The sequence below is a fragment of the Mesocricetus auratus genome, unplaced genomic scaffold (genome assembly GCF_017639785.1).
Source record: "Mesocricetus auratus isolate SY011 unplaced genomic scaffold, BCM_Maur_2.0 Super-Scaffold_100013, whole genome shotgun sequence".
Classification (NCBI taxonomy): domain Eukaryota; kingdom Metazoa; phylum Chordata; class Mammalia; order Rodentia; family Cricetidae; genus Mesocricetus; species Mesocricetus auratus.
In genome coordinates this window covers 19,556,612-19,572,696 of record NW_024429196.1, presented here as the reverse complement: position 1 = coordinate 19,572,696, position 16,085 = coordinate 19,556,612, and the positions used below count along the sequence as shown (strand labels likewise).

Below are 16,085 nucleotides of genomic sequence, written 5' to 3'. Positions count from 1 at the left end.
CCATGCCTTTCAATTACTATAGTCTAATTACCTTTGTCTTCTGTCATAATTTGTAATGGTAATGGTCAGCTTAGAACCTCATTGTGTTAGGCAAGCTCTCTACTCTGAGTTATTCTCCTAGTTTTTGCTTCTTATACTGTAATTTTCTGCTATTAGCTGCATATTTATAGTTATTATACAATCCTAGCCTTTCGGCTATCATGAAATCTTTGCTTTTTTTCATTAGCACTATTTTGTTTTATAAGACTGTGTTAGAGTAAAAATCTTTGTGAAAACAACAGTCAGATGGTTGGCTATCTTGTGGCTATTCTGGTCTACATTGATGTTAGGTCTCCAAAATGTTAGGTTTGTCTGATATCACTAAAGCTATTGCAGTTCTCACATGGCCACTGTTTGGACAGCATAACCTGTTAATTCCGGTCTGTTTTATCTTTTGAGTCCCATGTCCGTCTTTTGTAGACAACAGAAAGCTGTGTCCTGTCTTTTAGTCCCAGTTTGAAAGTCTCTGCTCCATTCAAATGGAATGGCGTTGTTTATATAGTTATATTTGCAGCTGCTATTTTACTTGTTTGATGTGTATTTTATGACTCTCCGTTTGTGGTACATGATCCACTCCTTTATATCTTCCTTGCCTTGCGGGCATTTGTCTAATCTAATGGGAAAATCTAATGATTTTAAACATTTTCACAATCTCAACAGCAAAATCAGCTTCCAATTTATATTATGTTTATTACAGTGGTGGATAGAGGCATTCTTCCTATACGGATCTATTCCCCTTTATTTGACATTATTATTACGTAAAACTATTAATGTTAAAAACCCAACCACATGCTGTATTAATTATTAACTGATTATGCCCAGCCATTTTCTTATCACACTATAGCTTTGTTCTACTATTACTGAGGCATAATTATAAATATATGCATATTTATAAAAATATATCATAAATATATTTATATATGTAAAAATTTTGTAAAAAGTTTCTTGTAGCCTTTATAAAACATTGACTTTCATTTTAAGTGAAACTGGAAGATATTGGAAGAAAATGTATTTAATCTGACTAACAAAAATACTATTTCTCTGTCCTGTCTGTTAAGAACCTCTAAAGAGCCAGGAATTGGTGGTGCAAGCCTTTAATCCCAGCACTTGGGAGGCAGAGGTAGGCGAACCTCAGTGAGTTCAAGGCCAGCCTGGTCTACATAGCTAGTTCCAGGACAACCTCCAAAACAATACAGAGAAACCCTGTCTAGAAAAACAAAAAATAAGCAAACAATCAAAAAGAACCTCTAAAGAAGTAAGAGGTGAAAGGAAAAATAAGAGAGATGAAAGAGGCTCAGACCATGGTGTTCATGGTGGTTAAGAAGTCTCTGGCTTCTGGATGTTATGTGATGGTGGTCACTAAAGCTTAATGGTAGTTTGAATATGCTTTTATGAGAAGAACTGCAGGTAATTCCAAAGTTATAAGCCCGAGACAGTTACAGGACAGAAACACTAGAAATGAGATCGGGGCAGGGACAATGACTAGAGATTGCAGTTTAGGAGGAGGTCCAGATCAGTGGAGGACATGCTGGGTTTGGATTTTTATTTTGTTTGCTTGTTTGTTTAGTTTGTTGTTTTGGTGACGGTAGATTTTGATTGTTTGCTTATTTGCTTTGTTTTTGAGACAGGGTCTCACTATGTATCCCTGGCTGCCTGAATCTCTATATATAGACCAAGATGGCCTCAAACTCAAACTCATAGCAGGACAACTGTTTCCGTGTTTAGAACCCTTTCAAGCCTTTTCAAGTATTATGTGGATATAGGTGCCCACACTGAGTACCATATGTAAGTGAAGTTTCTCTGTCCTGCCCCATTCTGCAGCCATTTTTAAATAATCATTCAGAGGCTTGATACTAATTACAAATGCTTGGCCAATAGCTTAGGCTCATTGCTAACTAGCTCTTACATTTAAATTAACTCATTTTAACTAATCTATGTTTTGCCACGTGGATCATGGCTTTACCTGTCCTCTATCATGTCTTGTTCCCCTGCTGGTTGGCTGGCATCTCCCCTGACTCTGCACTTTTTCCCCTTCTTTATTGTAGTTTTTCTGCCTAACCGTATCCTGCCTGGCTCTTGGTTAGTCAGCTTTTTTATTAAATTAATCAGAGCATAATTTACAAAGTGTACAAGAATATTCCACAGCATGCCTCTGCTTCCTGAATGCTGGGGTTAAAAGACATGAACTACCACGCCAAGCCCAGAACACACTCAGTGTCAAAAACGAGGGGAAATGAGGAGAAATTAACAATGAAAATGAGAGTGAAAACCAATGTGTTGCAAGTATTTGTTTAAACAATTAACTGTCTTAATATACTGTGAACTGAGCCAAAATGTCACGAGCTGTGGATGTAGCTCAGTGCTAGATTGCCAGTCTAAGACTCTGGGTTCAACACCTAATGCTGCAATAAAAAAAGACTTTACAGACATGTTCCTTACTTAGGAACTCTCAACCACATATACTTTGAGAGAACTCTTGAGTGAATGTAAAGCTATTGACAGGGTACAGAATGAAAACATTTCCTCTTGTGCTGTCATATAGCCAGTAACATATTATTTGCTATATGTCTCTGACATTAAAATGTAATAAATGACTCAAACACAAAGTTTCAGATTAGCCACTAACCATTTCTAACCAAGAGAAGGCACTTGATCACCTATGCTGTAACTAAGGTAACTCTAGGCAAGGTAAAACTACTGTCAATGTATTTACATTACAGAAGTTTAAGTAAAATTGGTATGAAAAACGAAATGAATGAGTATAGCATTTTGAGATGAATTGCTTCCAAGTAGTTTCACATTATAAAATCAGACGCCTTTCTCTGTAAAAATTTGTGAGTTGTGACACTGTACTCACTATGAGTGCTATCATATAGATGTTAAGAACAGAACCTACAAAGATGAGTCCTGACTCAGCCATAATAACTGTCTCATGCTCTGCAAACCAAAGAAGCATTTGGGGGCTCATTTGTCGTATTTGTGGGTTTACAATAATAAAACCTACTCTGGGGAATGATTGCAAACATTTAAAATAGCTGGAGTACCATGGAGCCACAAAATAGAAAGTTGTGGTCATCACTGTTAGTGACCACGATGGTCATAATAACCACTGTTACTAAGATGAAAATATAATGATGAAAAACATTATGAATTGAAAAATGAATTAGTTGTCTGAGTGTGTGGTCAATTAATACAAAGCTTAATCATTAAAATAATAAGTATCTATGATTGCACATGTCTGGAATTTGTGAGCCACGTAGCTGAATGGCTATGCATCATCTCTCACTAGGTTGCAGCCTCAAGACATTGTTTGGCGCTGAAGGTCCACCTCTAAGCATCTCCTTCATATGGATGACAAGATGATGCTAGCCCTTGATAGTAGGTAGCAGGTCCTTATCATGAGGATCCTACTAAGACTTATGGCATGGCAGCTGATTTCTATGATATCAAACAATCCACAGGCCAACAAGGCAGAGGTCACAGTCTTTTATCACAATCTGGGAATTCATCCATGCCATCTTGTACTAGCCTACCGGTTCCATGGGATGGCAAGTACCACTAAGATGACATTCAGAACTATCCTGGAGGTCTTACTATCACAAGAAATACATAAGTAATTCACTGTGAGATTTTGAAAACTAACATTTGTGTCTTTGTAAAATTGGAAGTAATCCTAATTATTTCTCAGTGACTTTATATGTGATGCTTTCTATTGTCACTTTTTTTCAAATGATTGATGTGAACCCACAATCAACCTTAACTAGAAAGACAATTTTTTTTCATTTTCCTTTGAAACAAACATTTAAAATAGTACAGTTTGCATTGTGAAAATGACAGCCAGTAACTATGACTGAGTATTGATTAAGGAATTTGGGATTGTGGTGGTTATTTTCCAGTATCAGGAAAACATGGAGGGGAATTATTTTTATCTTTCCTTGACTAAGTCAGCTGTTTGGAATAAGCCATCATCCCATTTTTTCATTCTTTTTAACTTCAGGGAATCAGATTTCTTCAAAAGATAAACAAATGTACTAAAACCAAACATTGCATATTGGTTAGAAGAACTTAAGAAAGTATTGCTTCAAGTTCTCCAGTAGTGATTGTTCATTTTCTTGTGCTCGTTAAGGTACAGGGCATCATTAAACACCTCTTTAATCGGGTTGGAGAAATATGTTTTGTTGGAAATGCAGGAAGTCATCCAGGCGTTAGTGGTACATGCCTTTAATCCCAGAACTCAGGAGGCAGAGACAGGTGGATCTCTGTAAGTTAAATCTCTGTGAGTTCGAGGCCAGCTTGGTCTATAGAGTGAGTGCCAGGACAACCTCCAAAGTAATACAGAGAAACCCTGTCCTGAAAAAAAATTTAAAAAAAGAGGAGAAAATGCAGGGAGTTGTCACAGACTCCAATATGAGCTCATGTGCCTCACAATACCAGCAGGAACAGCCCTTGCTTTGGTCTCTGGGAGAAATGTAAGGCATGGATCCCTTTTTGTGTGTATCCCACATAATGTGCAGGTACCTGCAGAAGCCAAAAGAGGGCATTATATCCTCTGTTGCTGGAGTGACAGGCTGTTGGAAACTGCTCAGTATGGGTACTGAGAAACACATTTGGTCCCTCTGAAAGATCAGCAAGCACCCTTAACCACTGAGCCATGTCTCCAGTCCTCCCCCCCCTTTTTTTTGAAAGATGGTTGGGCACCACTGTATTTACCTAACAAAACATTTTCAAAATTATCAGAGCATAATGTGAACAAAAGAATAACTACTGTTAATATAGTACATTTTACGACTTACAAAGATCTTCCACTTTCTTTTTTTTCCCTCTCTCTTAATGGATGAGTCTTATTTTCTCTTCACTGATAGGCTTTTTGATCTTCACCTGCAGTTCTCTGACCTAATTCTCTTCACCAATGGCAAGAAGGCATGCTAGATCTTGGGGTCCTTAAAAGCTAACCATAAAGGACCAGTTTAGAAGGTCAGAAATGAACAGAGAGACAAAATTGTGTATGCCACCTTAGTTAAGGCATCATGGGTTTAAACTTGAAGGGATGCAAGTCATGTATCATTCTAGGCCAAAATTATATTGCATATGACTGAGAAATTTTTCTGTCCACCAGACAAGTTGAGATTTAGGAATCCTTGCTTTGTTCGCAGGCTGTCAAGTGAAATGCTCACACTCTGGCTGATCTGCTGTAATTTACACCATCTCTTCTCACACAGTAATTCAGGTCATGTTGTTCTCTTCAGGGTAATAAAGAATGACAAAGTTTTAGGCACTTCACATTTCACGTGCAATGCACAGCCTCCTTAACAAGCACCTTTATGCTGTCCCACGAAGGAGATATCCTTCAGAAAATTCTATTGTAATTGAAAATGGAATGGTATGCTATAGTAACACATATACTGACTAGGTAGTCTTTGGTCCAGTCACAGCCCTGCAGTGCCAGGTAGAAGCTCTGAATCATAATTCTGAGCATTGTACCTTAACCCAAGAAAGCTGTCTGAATACAAAGTGGGTCTTTCATGCTTTAATGATTTTACAGAAAGTTATAAGGCTTACACTTACTTCTGAGGAGGACCACTAATCCTCCCACTAGAGATGCCATGTAAAATGCTCAAGGATTCAAAAGGTATACAAGATTCCTATTACACTTTTGCTTTGCTTTTAAATGTTTTATTTTATTGTTTGTGTATCTGGCTATTTTGCCTGCGTGTATGTCTGTGTTCCTCATGTGCACAATGCCCTTGGGGGTCAGATAAGGGTGTTGGATCCCCTGGGACTGAAATTACAAACAATTGTGAGTCAATGCGTGGTTCCTGGGCATTGAACCAGGGCCCTGTGAAAGACCAGACAGTGTTTTTAAACACTTAGCCACCTCTCCAATTTGGGTTTCTTCTTTCTTTTTCTTTTTGAGACAGGCTCTCTAGCCCAGGCTGGCCTCAAACTTCCTGCAGAGCTGAGGAGAATCTTCAACTTTGGATCCTCCTGTTTCTGCCTCCCAAGTACAGAGATTACAACCATGACTAACAATTTTATGTACCACTAGGATCAAACCCAGAGCCTCTTGTGCATGATAGGCAAGCCGTCTATCAGTGAACTACATTCCCAGCCTAAGATGTTGCTTAAAAGAACGACATCTTTTCATTTGAAGAGACACCTTAGGAGGCCTGTGTTGGGTAGTTTCATGTCAGCTTAGCAATTTAAAGTCATCTGAGAGGATGGAATCTTATTTAAGAAAATGCTCCCATAAGATCTGATTGTAAGACATTTTTAAAATCAGTGATCATTGTGGGAGGGCTCAGCCCAGTGTGGACGGTACCATCCCTGGGCTGGTGGTCTTTGGTTTATAAGGAAGCTGGCTAAGCAAGTCAGGAAGCAGCACCCCTTCATGGCTTCTGCATCAGCTCCTGCCTCTAGCTTCCTGCCCTGTTTGAGTTCCTGTCCTGACTTCCTTCATTGATGAATGGTGATAGGGAAGTGTAAGCCAAATAAACCCTTTTGTCCACAACTTGCTTTTGGTCATAGTGTTTCATTGCAGCAATAGAAACCCTAACTAAGACAAGGCCTATAATTAATAGGATGATTGGAATGGTAAAGCTACTGGAAACATACGGAGTAGAGACACCTGGTTGACTTCCACTGACGGTATTCTCTTTCTATAGTGTCTTTTTTTTTTCTTTTTGCTGCAAGCAGCTGCCCAGACAGACACTACAACCCAAGCACCAATCCCACATCAAACTCATTCACAGTCTGCTGTCTCAAGGCAGTCAGTAGAATGTGAGTGTAACTTGAGTCTCCTATAAGCTGTGTAGAGTATGGGATTTTCCTTTGTCTTTTCAGCACACTGCCTATTAGAGGTGACTATCAGAATCACTGAACAATATTCAAGGGGAAAGCTCCCAAGGAAGTTACCTCATCAGGAAGGAATATTGAACACTGAGAGTGAGCAAATGGAATTTTGCATTAAGACATTGAATTCTAAGATTTCACTAGAGTAGTTCATCATTCTGGTCAAACAATGGAAACTAAATAAACAGAACTAAGATTTGTGGAGGAAGTCCAGGACCCACAAAGAAGAAAAGATTCAAAAATTGCTAGCGTCTTCGGTATTGGTTACAGCAAAGAAAATCTGACTAATAACAACAGAGTCAGAAAAAGCAAGGGAGGGACAATTAAGACTCCACCTAGGTCAACACCTTTGAAGCAACTGTTTCATTTGTCCAAAGCAGTAAAGTCTACAACAGACAGCCTGGATATCTATACAACCATTAGTCTAGACACATAAGCAAAAATATGTAAATAATAAGTTTGCCATAATGAGAAATGGGCAAACTATCAATGGTAAGGGTGCATTTTTAATACAGTTTAATATTTTTACCTGGTAGAAAACCCAGTGAAAAGGATTATACTAGAAAAATCTAGAGGTGGTCAGGATCAAAGGATCAGTTAGAAAATCAATTCTACAAGCTGAAGTAAAGGAAAATTGGCATCAAAAGAGTTAAAACTTCTGGATTGAGTGATTATTTTTTTAATATTTACAGATTATATGGTATAATAAGTATTTTACAGACTTAATTAACTCGCTTATTCCATAAACGTTTATGAAGCAATTAATTCATGCACAGGCACAAGAGACAGAACTAAAATCAAGCCCCTGCTCACCTTGGAACTCATGGTTTTAAACAGAGAATAAAGAATCTTGGGGCCAAAGGTGCAAGTAAAGTGCCTGCTGGGTAACCATGCGGGTCACAGTGTGGTTGTTTCCAGAACCCACTTAAAAAGCAGGACAGGTCCTGTATGCCTGAACCGCAGTTGCAGGGAGAGGAAGAGACAGACATATCCCTGAGATACAATATCCAGCCAAGCTGGGTAGCAAAATTGATGAGTTTTGGGTTCAGTGAGAGACTGTGTGTCAGAAAGAAAATGGAGAGTGAGTGACAAGACATTCAACATCCACTTCTGGTCATCATGGACAAACGCCCAAATGCATGCACGTGTCCACACAACTGCATTAACAAGTACATATAACACACACACACACACACACACACACACACACACAGAGAGAGAGAGAGAGAGAGAGAGAAATTGCCATGCATAAGACTCATTCTTCTTATTGTCCTAATTCTACTGCTTAATTGTTCTTTTATTCAAAATGTAGTCAACACTAGGCAGAAAAAAAAAGGAGTGTTTTTTTCCTCCCACTGTAACTCTGTCTCCTAACACCTATTTTAGCAACCTGAAAGGGACAAATTGCCCAATAAAAGAGAAAATTCTAAGTCTTTAACAGACCATGACAAAAATAGGACTAAATAATTATTTCTAAGAAAATGAAATTGCTTTTCTTTTATTTTTTTAATCACCATACTCTGAATGGCTTTCCCAATTGTCCCCTGCAAGTTTCCTAATTGTCCCTGGTTGTAGAACGCACAATTCCTGACAATAGACAATACAACTGAAAAAAAATTAGTCTCCTGTGTGCAAGAATAACACTTTCCTAGCAGTAGGCCATTTGTGCCTGCTCTCCCTGGACCTTTGCTGCACAGAATACTAGTGCAGGCTAATTATATGGGTTAGTTGAAAACTGTGTGTGTAATGGGAAGGCAAGCCCCAGAAGAGCAGCTAGGAAAGGTCACACCATCAAACCCCAAACAACAGGGCAAGACTGAGAAAACACACAGGAGAGCATGTGCCGGGGCATTCTCGTTAGCATGCTGCAGTTGACTGGTCTGTCATAGCACAGAGTTGTCAGCTCCCCCACCTCAGGTCAGAACATTAGAGAGCTTCCCCCATGCTGACTTGGTGCTTTGCCAGGATGTGCAGAGACAGATCATCCTTCTGTTGAGGACTTTCAGAAGCAAAACTTAACAGCATCAGTGAGAAAGTCAGTCAGAGGCAAGGGCCATATGCTGGCATGCATTTGAGGGAATGAGTACACAGATTTCTACAGGGCATTCTGGAGCAAAGAGCAATGTTTGCTTCTTCCAGTTCTCTTGTTTCTTAGCATCGTGTGTCTGATATGCGAAGGGAACTACAAAAGGTTTAGAACCGAGAGTCTCCCTGGAAATGCTAGACCCGAGCCTTGTAACATCCACGGGCCTAAAAACAACATAAGAGGTCTGACAGGATCAAACAGATGGGAAGTTCCATCTACAGTGCATGAGCCACTGAGTCCAGTGAGTGGACTGCACAAGATGAGAAGTCCTGACACAGGAGTTCCAATCCATTTACAGTAAGCTTTCGCCACTGTGGGACACATAGAGAGCTTAAACTGTGTAACGTTTCATAGAAGAGACTCTTCTCAAGGGTAAGGTCAGATTACAGGGACTATTAACAATATATCACTGAGCTGAAAGGAAGGGAGAGGGAAATGGTGAGAGAGGGATGGAGAAGGAAAAGAACAACAGAGAGAGAGAGAGAGAGAGAGAGAGAGAGAGAGAGAGAGAGAGAGAGAGAGAGAGAGAGAGAGATCATCATGTTCATGTTTTGGACAGTGATACATTATCGTTAACCTGGAAACTTGGAATGGTATTGCATGGAAAACAGTCCTTTTCCTTCCTCTCTCTTCTTGATCTCTGATGCATGTCTCCACATGTTTAAATCCAATAGATAAGCAAATAGAGACTGCTGAAGTCTGTGTAGGTCCACCTTTCTGAACAAAGACAGCCAAAAAATTGGGTAGCTATTAAAGGCTAGAAGGGTGAGTAGAGCATAGGGTGTGTCATGGACACCACACAGCACAGGAGATTTCTCCAGCAAGCTTAGCACTCATCATCTGGATCTGAAGAAAAAGAAGGCAAGTCCATAATAGTCCATCCCTTGTACAGGGTTAGGTTGTCCAATTGGATCAACTCAACATAGAGCCCACCAACATTGTTATGCTGGTGGATTTCAAGGATCTTGATACTCAGGAGGATCAGAAAAAAAGAGAGGCATTGAGCATCAAGGTTTTCCATGTTGGTCCTGCCTTCCCTTGGTGGACCTGGTCTAGAACAGCCAATGAGGTTTCTATGTGAGGTCCAGGAAGCTCAGAAAAAAAGAGAGAGAGACATGGGACACCAAGGTTTTCCATGTTGGTCCTGCCTTCCCTTGGTGGACCTGGTCTAGAACAGCCAATTAGGTTTCTATGTGAGGTCCAGGAAGCTCAGAAAAAGAGAGAGAGAGACATGGGACACCAAGGTTTTCCATGTTGGTCCTGCCTTCCCTTGGTGGACCTGGTCTAGAACAGCCAATTAGGTTTCTATGTGAGGTCCATGAGAGTCTCCACACATTAGGCACCATTGTGAAACATCTCCCTGTTATCCCCAGGAAAGTGTACATCCTGCATAGCATTCTCCAAAAGGGCCCTGCCTCCTGGATCCTTGGTAATACTCAGCTCTACCTTAGCCTGCTGGGGAGCTCAGTGCACTAGCTAAAAGTCCTCAACTGGCTTGCTGCAAGCTGCAGTTGTAAAGCAGGCTGGGCCAGGACACCTACCTTGACTTCTCTTCTCAGGTCAGCCTCCCACACACTCATGAAAGAGAAAGTGGATCACCTGCTCAACTTCTTCCTCCCCGTGCCATTGTTATACATGAAAAGCCAGAGTGGGCATTAACATAAAGAATGGAAGAGAATCATGGAGACAGACCCTGGGTCTATCTCCCTGACACAGATCCCTGTGAGGAAATCAGCTCCATCTCTTGCCAGTTACTCTTTTCCCCCCTTGTCAGTCAAGCACACAAGCTTAGAATATTTCCTTTCAGGATGATTTCCCCCTACACACACACTTCTTTTTCTTTTTTGGCAGTACTGGAATTGAACCTAGTCCTCTGTATGTGTTCAACAAGCCCCTACTACTTGCGACATATACCATGACATTTAAGGGGAATTATAAGAACAATCCAGCTCCAAGCTTCATGTACAGAACCCCAGTCCAGCACTGCTAGTCATCCCAGCTATGACCCATGCAGTGACCCTGATAACAGAAGGTCAGACCACCAATGCCTCTTCCATGCATCAAGTGCAGAGATCTTGGCTTGCCTCCCCTCAGTAAGAAAGAGATGATGTCATAGATTATTGAAAACTGGAGACTGGAAACTGCAAACAGTAAGTGATGGGTGAGCAACAGCTGAGGTCAGAGGTAAACCATTAACCTGAAGTTGTAAGCAAAGTTTTGTTCAAGTGAGCATTTTCCCGGGATAATGCCTCAACCTCACATCCCATTCTCAGAAGGGTGTGCAGGCTTTTCTTTTCAGCCAGAATACACAGTGCATAATAAATGCGGCTCTAAGACAGATAAGCTGAGTCCTACAGCCAGGGGATGACCTTGCTCTGCACTCTTTGTCCCTCTTCCATCCTCCTCAACAAGGGGACAGTCTCAGAGCCAACAATCCAGAAACCAGCACAGCCTTATTTTCCAAATGATTTCAAAGATGCATCAGAACGCTTTGAATACAAAACACTTACTTAAAATTGAATGTGAAGAGTGGAACTTACCGTCTCGTTTTGTTAGATAAAGACTTCAAGCTATATTGTAGATTTTTGCAATTGTCTGTCAGTTTGGGTGTCATCTCATCCAGATATGTGCTGTTTTATGAAAGAGAATGAAAAGGAAGATTGATTTAAAATGAAAATATGTAAGATATTATTAACAAAAATCAGATTTAATTGATAAGGTATATGTCCAAAAGCCTGATTATCACTCTGTTACTGAATTTCTCCCTGGAAAAGAAAATTGATATTCTCACCTCTGATGGATCTAAATTTTAAAAAATTATACAATAAAGTCAAACTGAAAAGAAATCCATGTTGAAAGCATTGCATTTCATGTTTTTTTAATCTCCAGGTTAGTATTTATAATGAAGAAGCTATTGAGTGGTTTTAATCACTGTATGTAAATAGCCTTTATTTTTTAATAACTGTCTTGGGTAAGACACCCAGAGACACAGGAAATTAATGTTTTCTCCATAAAGAACATAGCCAGAGCTGTCCTCTGTTGGAAACGAGTCCCACATGCTTGCTTTTACAGACTCAGAAAATTGGAAGTGGCACATAAGCAAACTAACAAACAGCATAAGAACAAAGGAAATGGACTCCTGCACATGACAAGCTTCATAGACACATGCATGTTGTTTAGCTGATTCAGAAATGAAAAGTCCAGTGGATACAGGCATGCTAACTAGCTGACTCTTAGACACACTGAGGGTCATGGACACAATGTTCAGTGGAGACACACTGTGCCTGGATCAACCAGCAAGGAGCCAAGCAAACAGACAAGACAGACCACACTTCTTACACCCTGGGTTGGAGAGGAGAGAGAGGAGGCATGAAGGTAAAGAGATAAGCAAGACAGATTCACCACTAACCCTATAAGAGTTCTTAGAGGCGATTTCTAAAGGTATTGGGTGTGGGTTACCTACATCCTCACAAAATCTCTTCAAGCTTGGTGACCTGATTTCAGTCCCTGAAACACATGGTGGAAGGAGAGAACCTATTCCCACAAGCTGCTGTCTGACTTCCTTCCCCCACCACTTCCTTTCTTTCTCTAACAGCACTTCCTGTGCTATTGGACTATATTATCACACTCCCAAGCATTTTCTCATTTCTAATTTGTTGTGTATTTTATTCAGGCAGCACCGCTAATGAAGTGAATTACCGAGTCAGTGGTGCCTTGAATTATGATGGCTTTGTAATGCTCAACTGGAGAACCGTGACAACCAGGTACCAATAGAACTGTCTCATACACCTTTCCTTAAACTGGAGATTATCTTTCTTAATAAAAAAATAGCTTTGCCCAGCTACAAACCAGACAGGCTGTGTACAAATCAGATGAGAGTTCTGATGCAGAGTGGAGATGCAGTGGAGTCTGGAGAAGTAAATGAAGTCTTTGGAGTCAGTGGGGCTGACCTTACCTATGGGTTTCACGCTGGCCTTAGCCTTCAGTCTGAGAGTTTCTTTTCCTTAATTGTTCCTGATACAGTAGCTAAAGGGATTGAACCAGGTATGTACGAAAACATCTGACACATGGAAGCCAATGAATATCTGTTGTATTCTTGCTCCAAACTTCTAATTGAAATCTGTCATCGGGCCAGTTAGTCCTTATTCAGGACAGTTATTCCATCACCACTGGGGCTATAGACACCTCTATCTTCAGGGAGTCACTCAATCCCTAGAGAACAAACAGGGGGCCTTCTAGATTACTTTGCCTTCTGTGTCTCTCTGGCCCTTTTTTCATTCAAAAGTTTCAGTTTTTCTTTTTCCTCTACCTTCCTAAGACACTCTGGAGGAAGGAAATAAAACCCTCCTAAGCTCTGAGGTGAGAAAACTCATGACTGGCAGATAGATTCTATCTTAGAGATGGGCATGCAACCCAAAAGGAACATGATGGTGAGCCTTCTTAATGTCTGATTGGCAGGCAACTTCCTGATAAGTCAAAGGAAACAGAGGAAGGGAGCAGTCAGGGTGAAAGCAGGAACTCCAAAGGCTCTGAGTCAGAAGCAAGTGGTAAAGCAAGGGACGGCCATGAGTCAAACGAGGGGATATGTAAATCCCCCACCTCCCCCACCCTCCTACTCCCCCCACATGGATCTGGTCAGAATGGACCAACCTAAACGACTGGTATTAATACAAGTGGAAGTGAAAACAGACAAGGTTATGGAAAGTCACAGAAGCAAATGGCATCATAGTCTGCCACAAGACTCGTTTTAAGAGATAAATAAGGAGATATCCACCTGGCACTAGCTCGAAGTATGGCCTGAGCCACTGGTGAAAACAAATAAATAGGAACAGGATTTAGAGGGCTTCTGGGCATTGTCTAAACCACCCCCAAGCTCCAAGGACAGACTCTGTAAGCTCCAAGTATAACTTTTGTTTCTGTCCTCTCCAAGTCCTTAATACTGCTGTTTAAATCTATTCACTGTCATTTTCTGATGAAAGCTTCTTACCAAGTTATCTCAAACAGAAAATTATAGGCTAATATATTCATGACCAAACACCGCAGCAAGCATCCCTGCCATGCTACCCACTCCACTACCAGAGAGACATGTTTTGGGGGAGTGTCCTAGAACTTGGAGAATAGTTTGGTTTGTAAAGTTCCCCAGACCAAGTTGAGATGACCACAATGGTCCTCCTAGCCAATGTTCCCTTACACGATGACAATCCCTGCTTATCTGTCTCTGTGCAAGTCTGTCTCACTGTGCATCTGTAGCACGTAGCATATCTGACACATCTTGCCAGCACCCTTAATTCCTTCCTCCACTGACATCTACTCACACCTTGCAAAACAGGTGACTAAGCCCCAACCATAGATATCCCTAGACCTGATGCCCATAGGGCTGGTGACTTGATAAATCCATGGTGTGCAATTTGCTAGGCCCTCTATATCCCTTATTCTATTTCAAGCCCCAGTTCCCTCAGTGGTCACTCTACACATTCAGCTCCCCTACTGTCTTGACCATTCACTGCCCTCCTAACATCTCACTCAATCACGCTGCCTGCTTCAGAGGACACAGTGCTACCGGGTGTGATTAATCCATAGCTGTCAGCCCCGACCTTCCATCTGAAAGAAAGACCTCCTCTCTCACATAATGATAATGCACCTGCCACCCCATCCCTCTCTGTCTCCTCTGAGATCAGGTCCTTCCCTACTACTCCTTCTGAAAGCATCTTTACTCTCTCACTCTCTACCATTGCCATGATCGATTCACTACTGTCTCAAAATCAAAAGCAAAATAACTCCCTTTGCCATTCCCCTCGCTTTATTGCCTATTCTGATTGCAAGCCACTGCTGCCCATTTTCTCTATTTATAAATTCACTGACTGGCTCGCAGGAAGTATCACTAAGTCAAAGGAGACCGCAGTGCCTCTCCTTTGCTTCGCAACCTGCAGCAGGAACCTGTTCCTCTCACAGTCAGGGCCCTTCTGAAGCTTCTTTTCGGTGCCATTCCATGTGTCTTGCTGTTGCCTGTCATTCTTTTTCTGACTCGTCTTTAAAGTAATGGCTGGCACTAGCTATAGGCGTTGTGCTGTACATTGCCTCTGGCTCTCCCTCTCCTGCCTTTGCAACCTGCCTGCTCACCCTAAACCTGTCCACAGGCCTCTTTTCCGTCACCTTTTCTTATTGCCCCACAGTGGGCAGTCTCACATGTACACTTGATCTGATCTTGCTACTTCTCTGCTCCAAATCTTCCCCCTTAGGACATGTAGCCCACGCCTTTGACTATGAGTTTAATGAGTTTGATAATCACTAAACGATACAAATTTCCCTTTCACTCCATTCCCTGCAAGTCTTAAACCATGAATTCTGACTGCCTTTATTACTTAATAATAGAATTTGTTTGTTTGGTGCCAACAAGAAAGCCTTTAGGCACATTTTCATCGCTTCAGTGTATCAGGAGGAAGAACTCTAGTAAGGCTTGGGGGAGAAAAGAAAAAACGAAGCATTTCTCCTATCAGTGTTATCTCTGCGCTAGCTGGGCTTTCGTGAAAATCCTGTTTTTATAAGTCATCCTTCAGTTGAAACTGATCGTTTTACAAGTCCACCTGGCAAGATTTCACCAGAGAAGCAAGACACTGGATCTTACCAAGTAATAAAACAGTACAATTTTGATAAGGCAGGAGAATATGCCTCAAAGAAATGATGTTACACAAATCTGAAGAATACTGCCGTTGGTACTTAGCATCCACCAAGACCTCTAAAGCACAGAATTAATGTCACCTTCTGAATGTGACCTGTAATCATGCAATCATGCAATCAGTCCCCCAGTCAAGGAAAACATTACAAGGAACAATCTGCATGTAAGGCTCTCAAGAACGCCAAGTACAGCTATGCTCTATTTATGGTAACATAATGGGTACCCAACATAAAGTTTAAAGTCTAATCAATTTTGTTCTCTCTGAGGAATGGATGCATTAATAACAGGCAGAGAATAGTTTCTAAAAACAGAAAGCTCAAAGAATGATTTTTTAGATAAATATTTCTAATATTCCTTCTTCATCCAAGAGTGATGAGACAGAACAGCATGTAGACCACTAGCAGAAACCCCTATGCAGACGGCTCTAACAGGCTG

The 16,085-nt window shown here is 41.0% G+C and overlaps 1 protein-coding gene across 1 annotated transcript in view; it reads right to left on the bottom strand.

Annotated features, from left to right (window-relative positions):
* St8sia6 (ST8 alpha-N-acetyl-neuraminide alpha-2,8-sialyltransferase 6) overlaps positions 1-16,085 on the bottom strand; it is a 136,950-nt gene that overhangs the window by 58,702 nt on the left and 62,163 nt on the right. Inside the window, exon 4 of the mRNA XM_040755462.1 lies at positions 11,515-11,604. Within this exon, the coding sequence (XP_040611396.1) occupies positions 11,515-11,604 (90 nt within the window). The remainder of the gene's footprint in view (positions 1-11,514; positions 11,605-16,085) is intronic.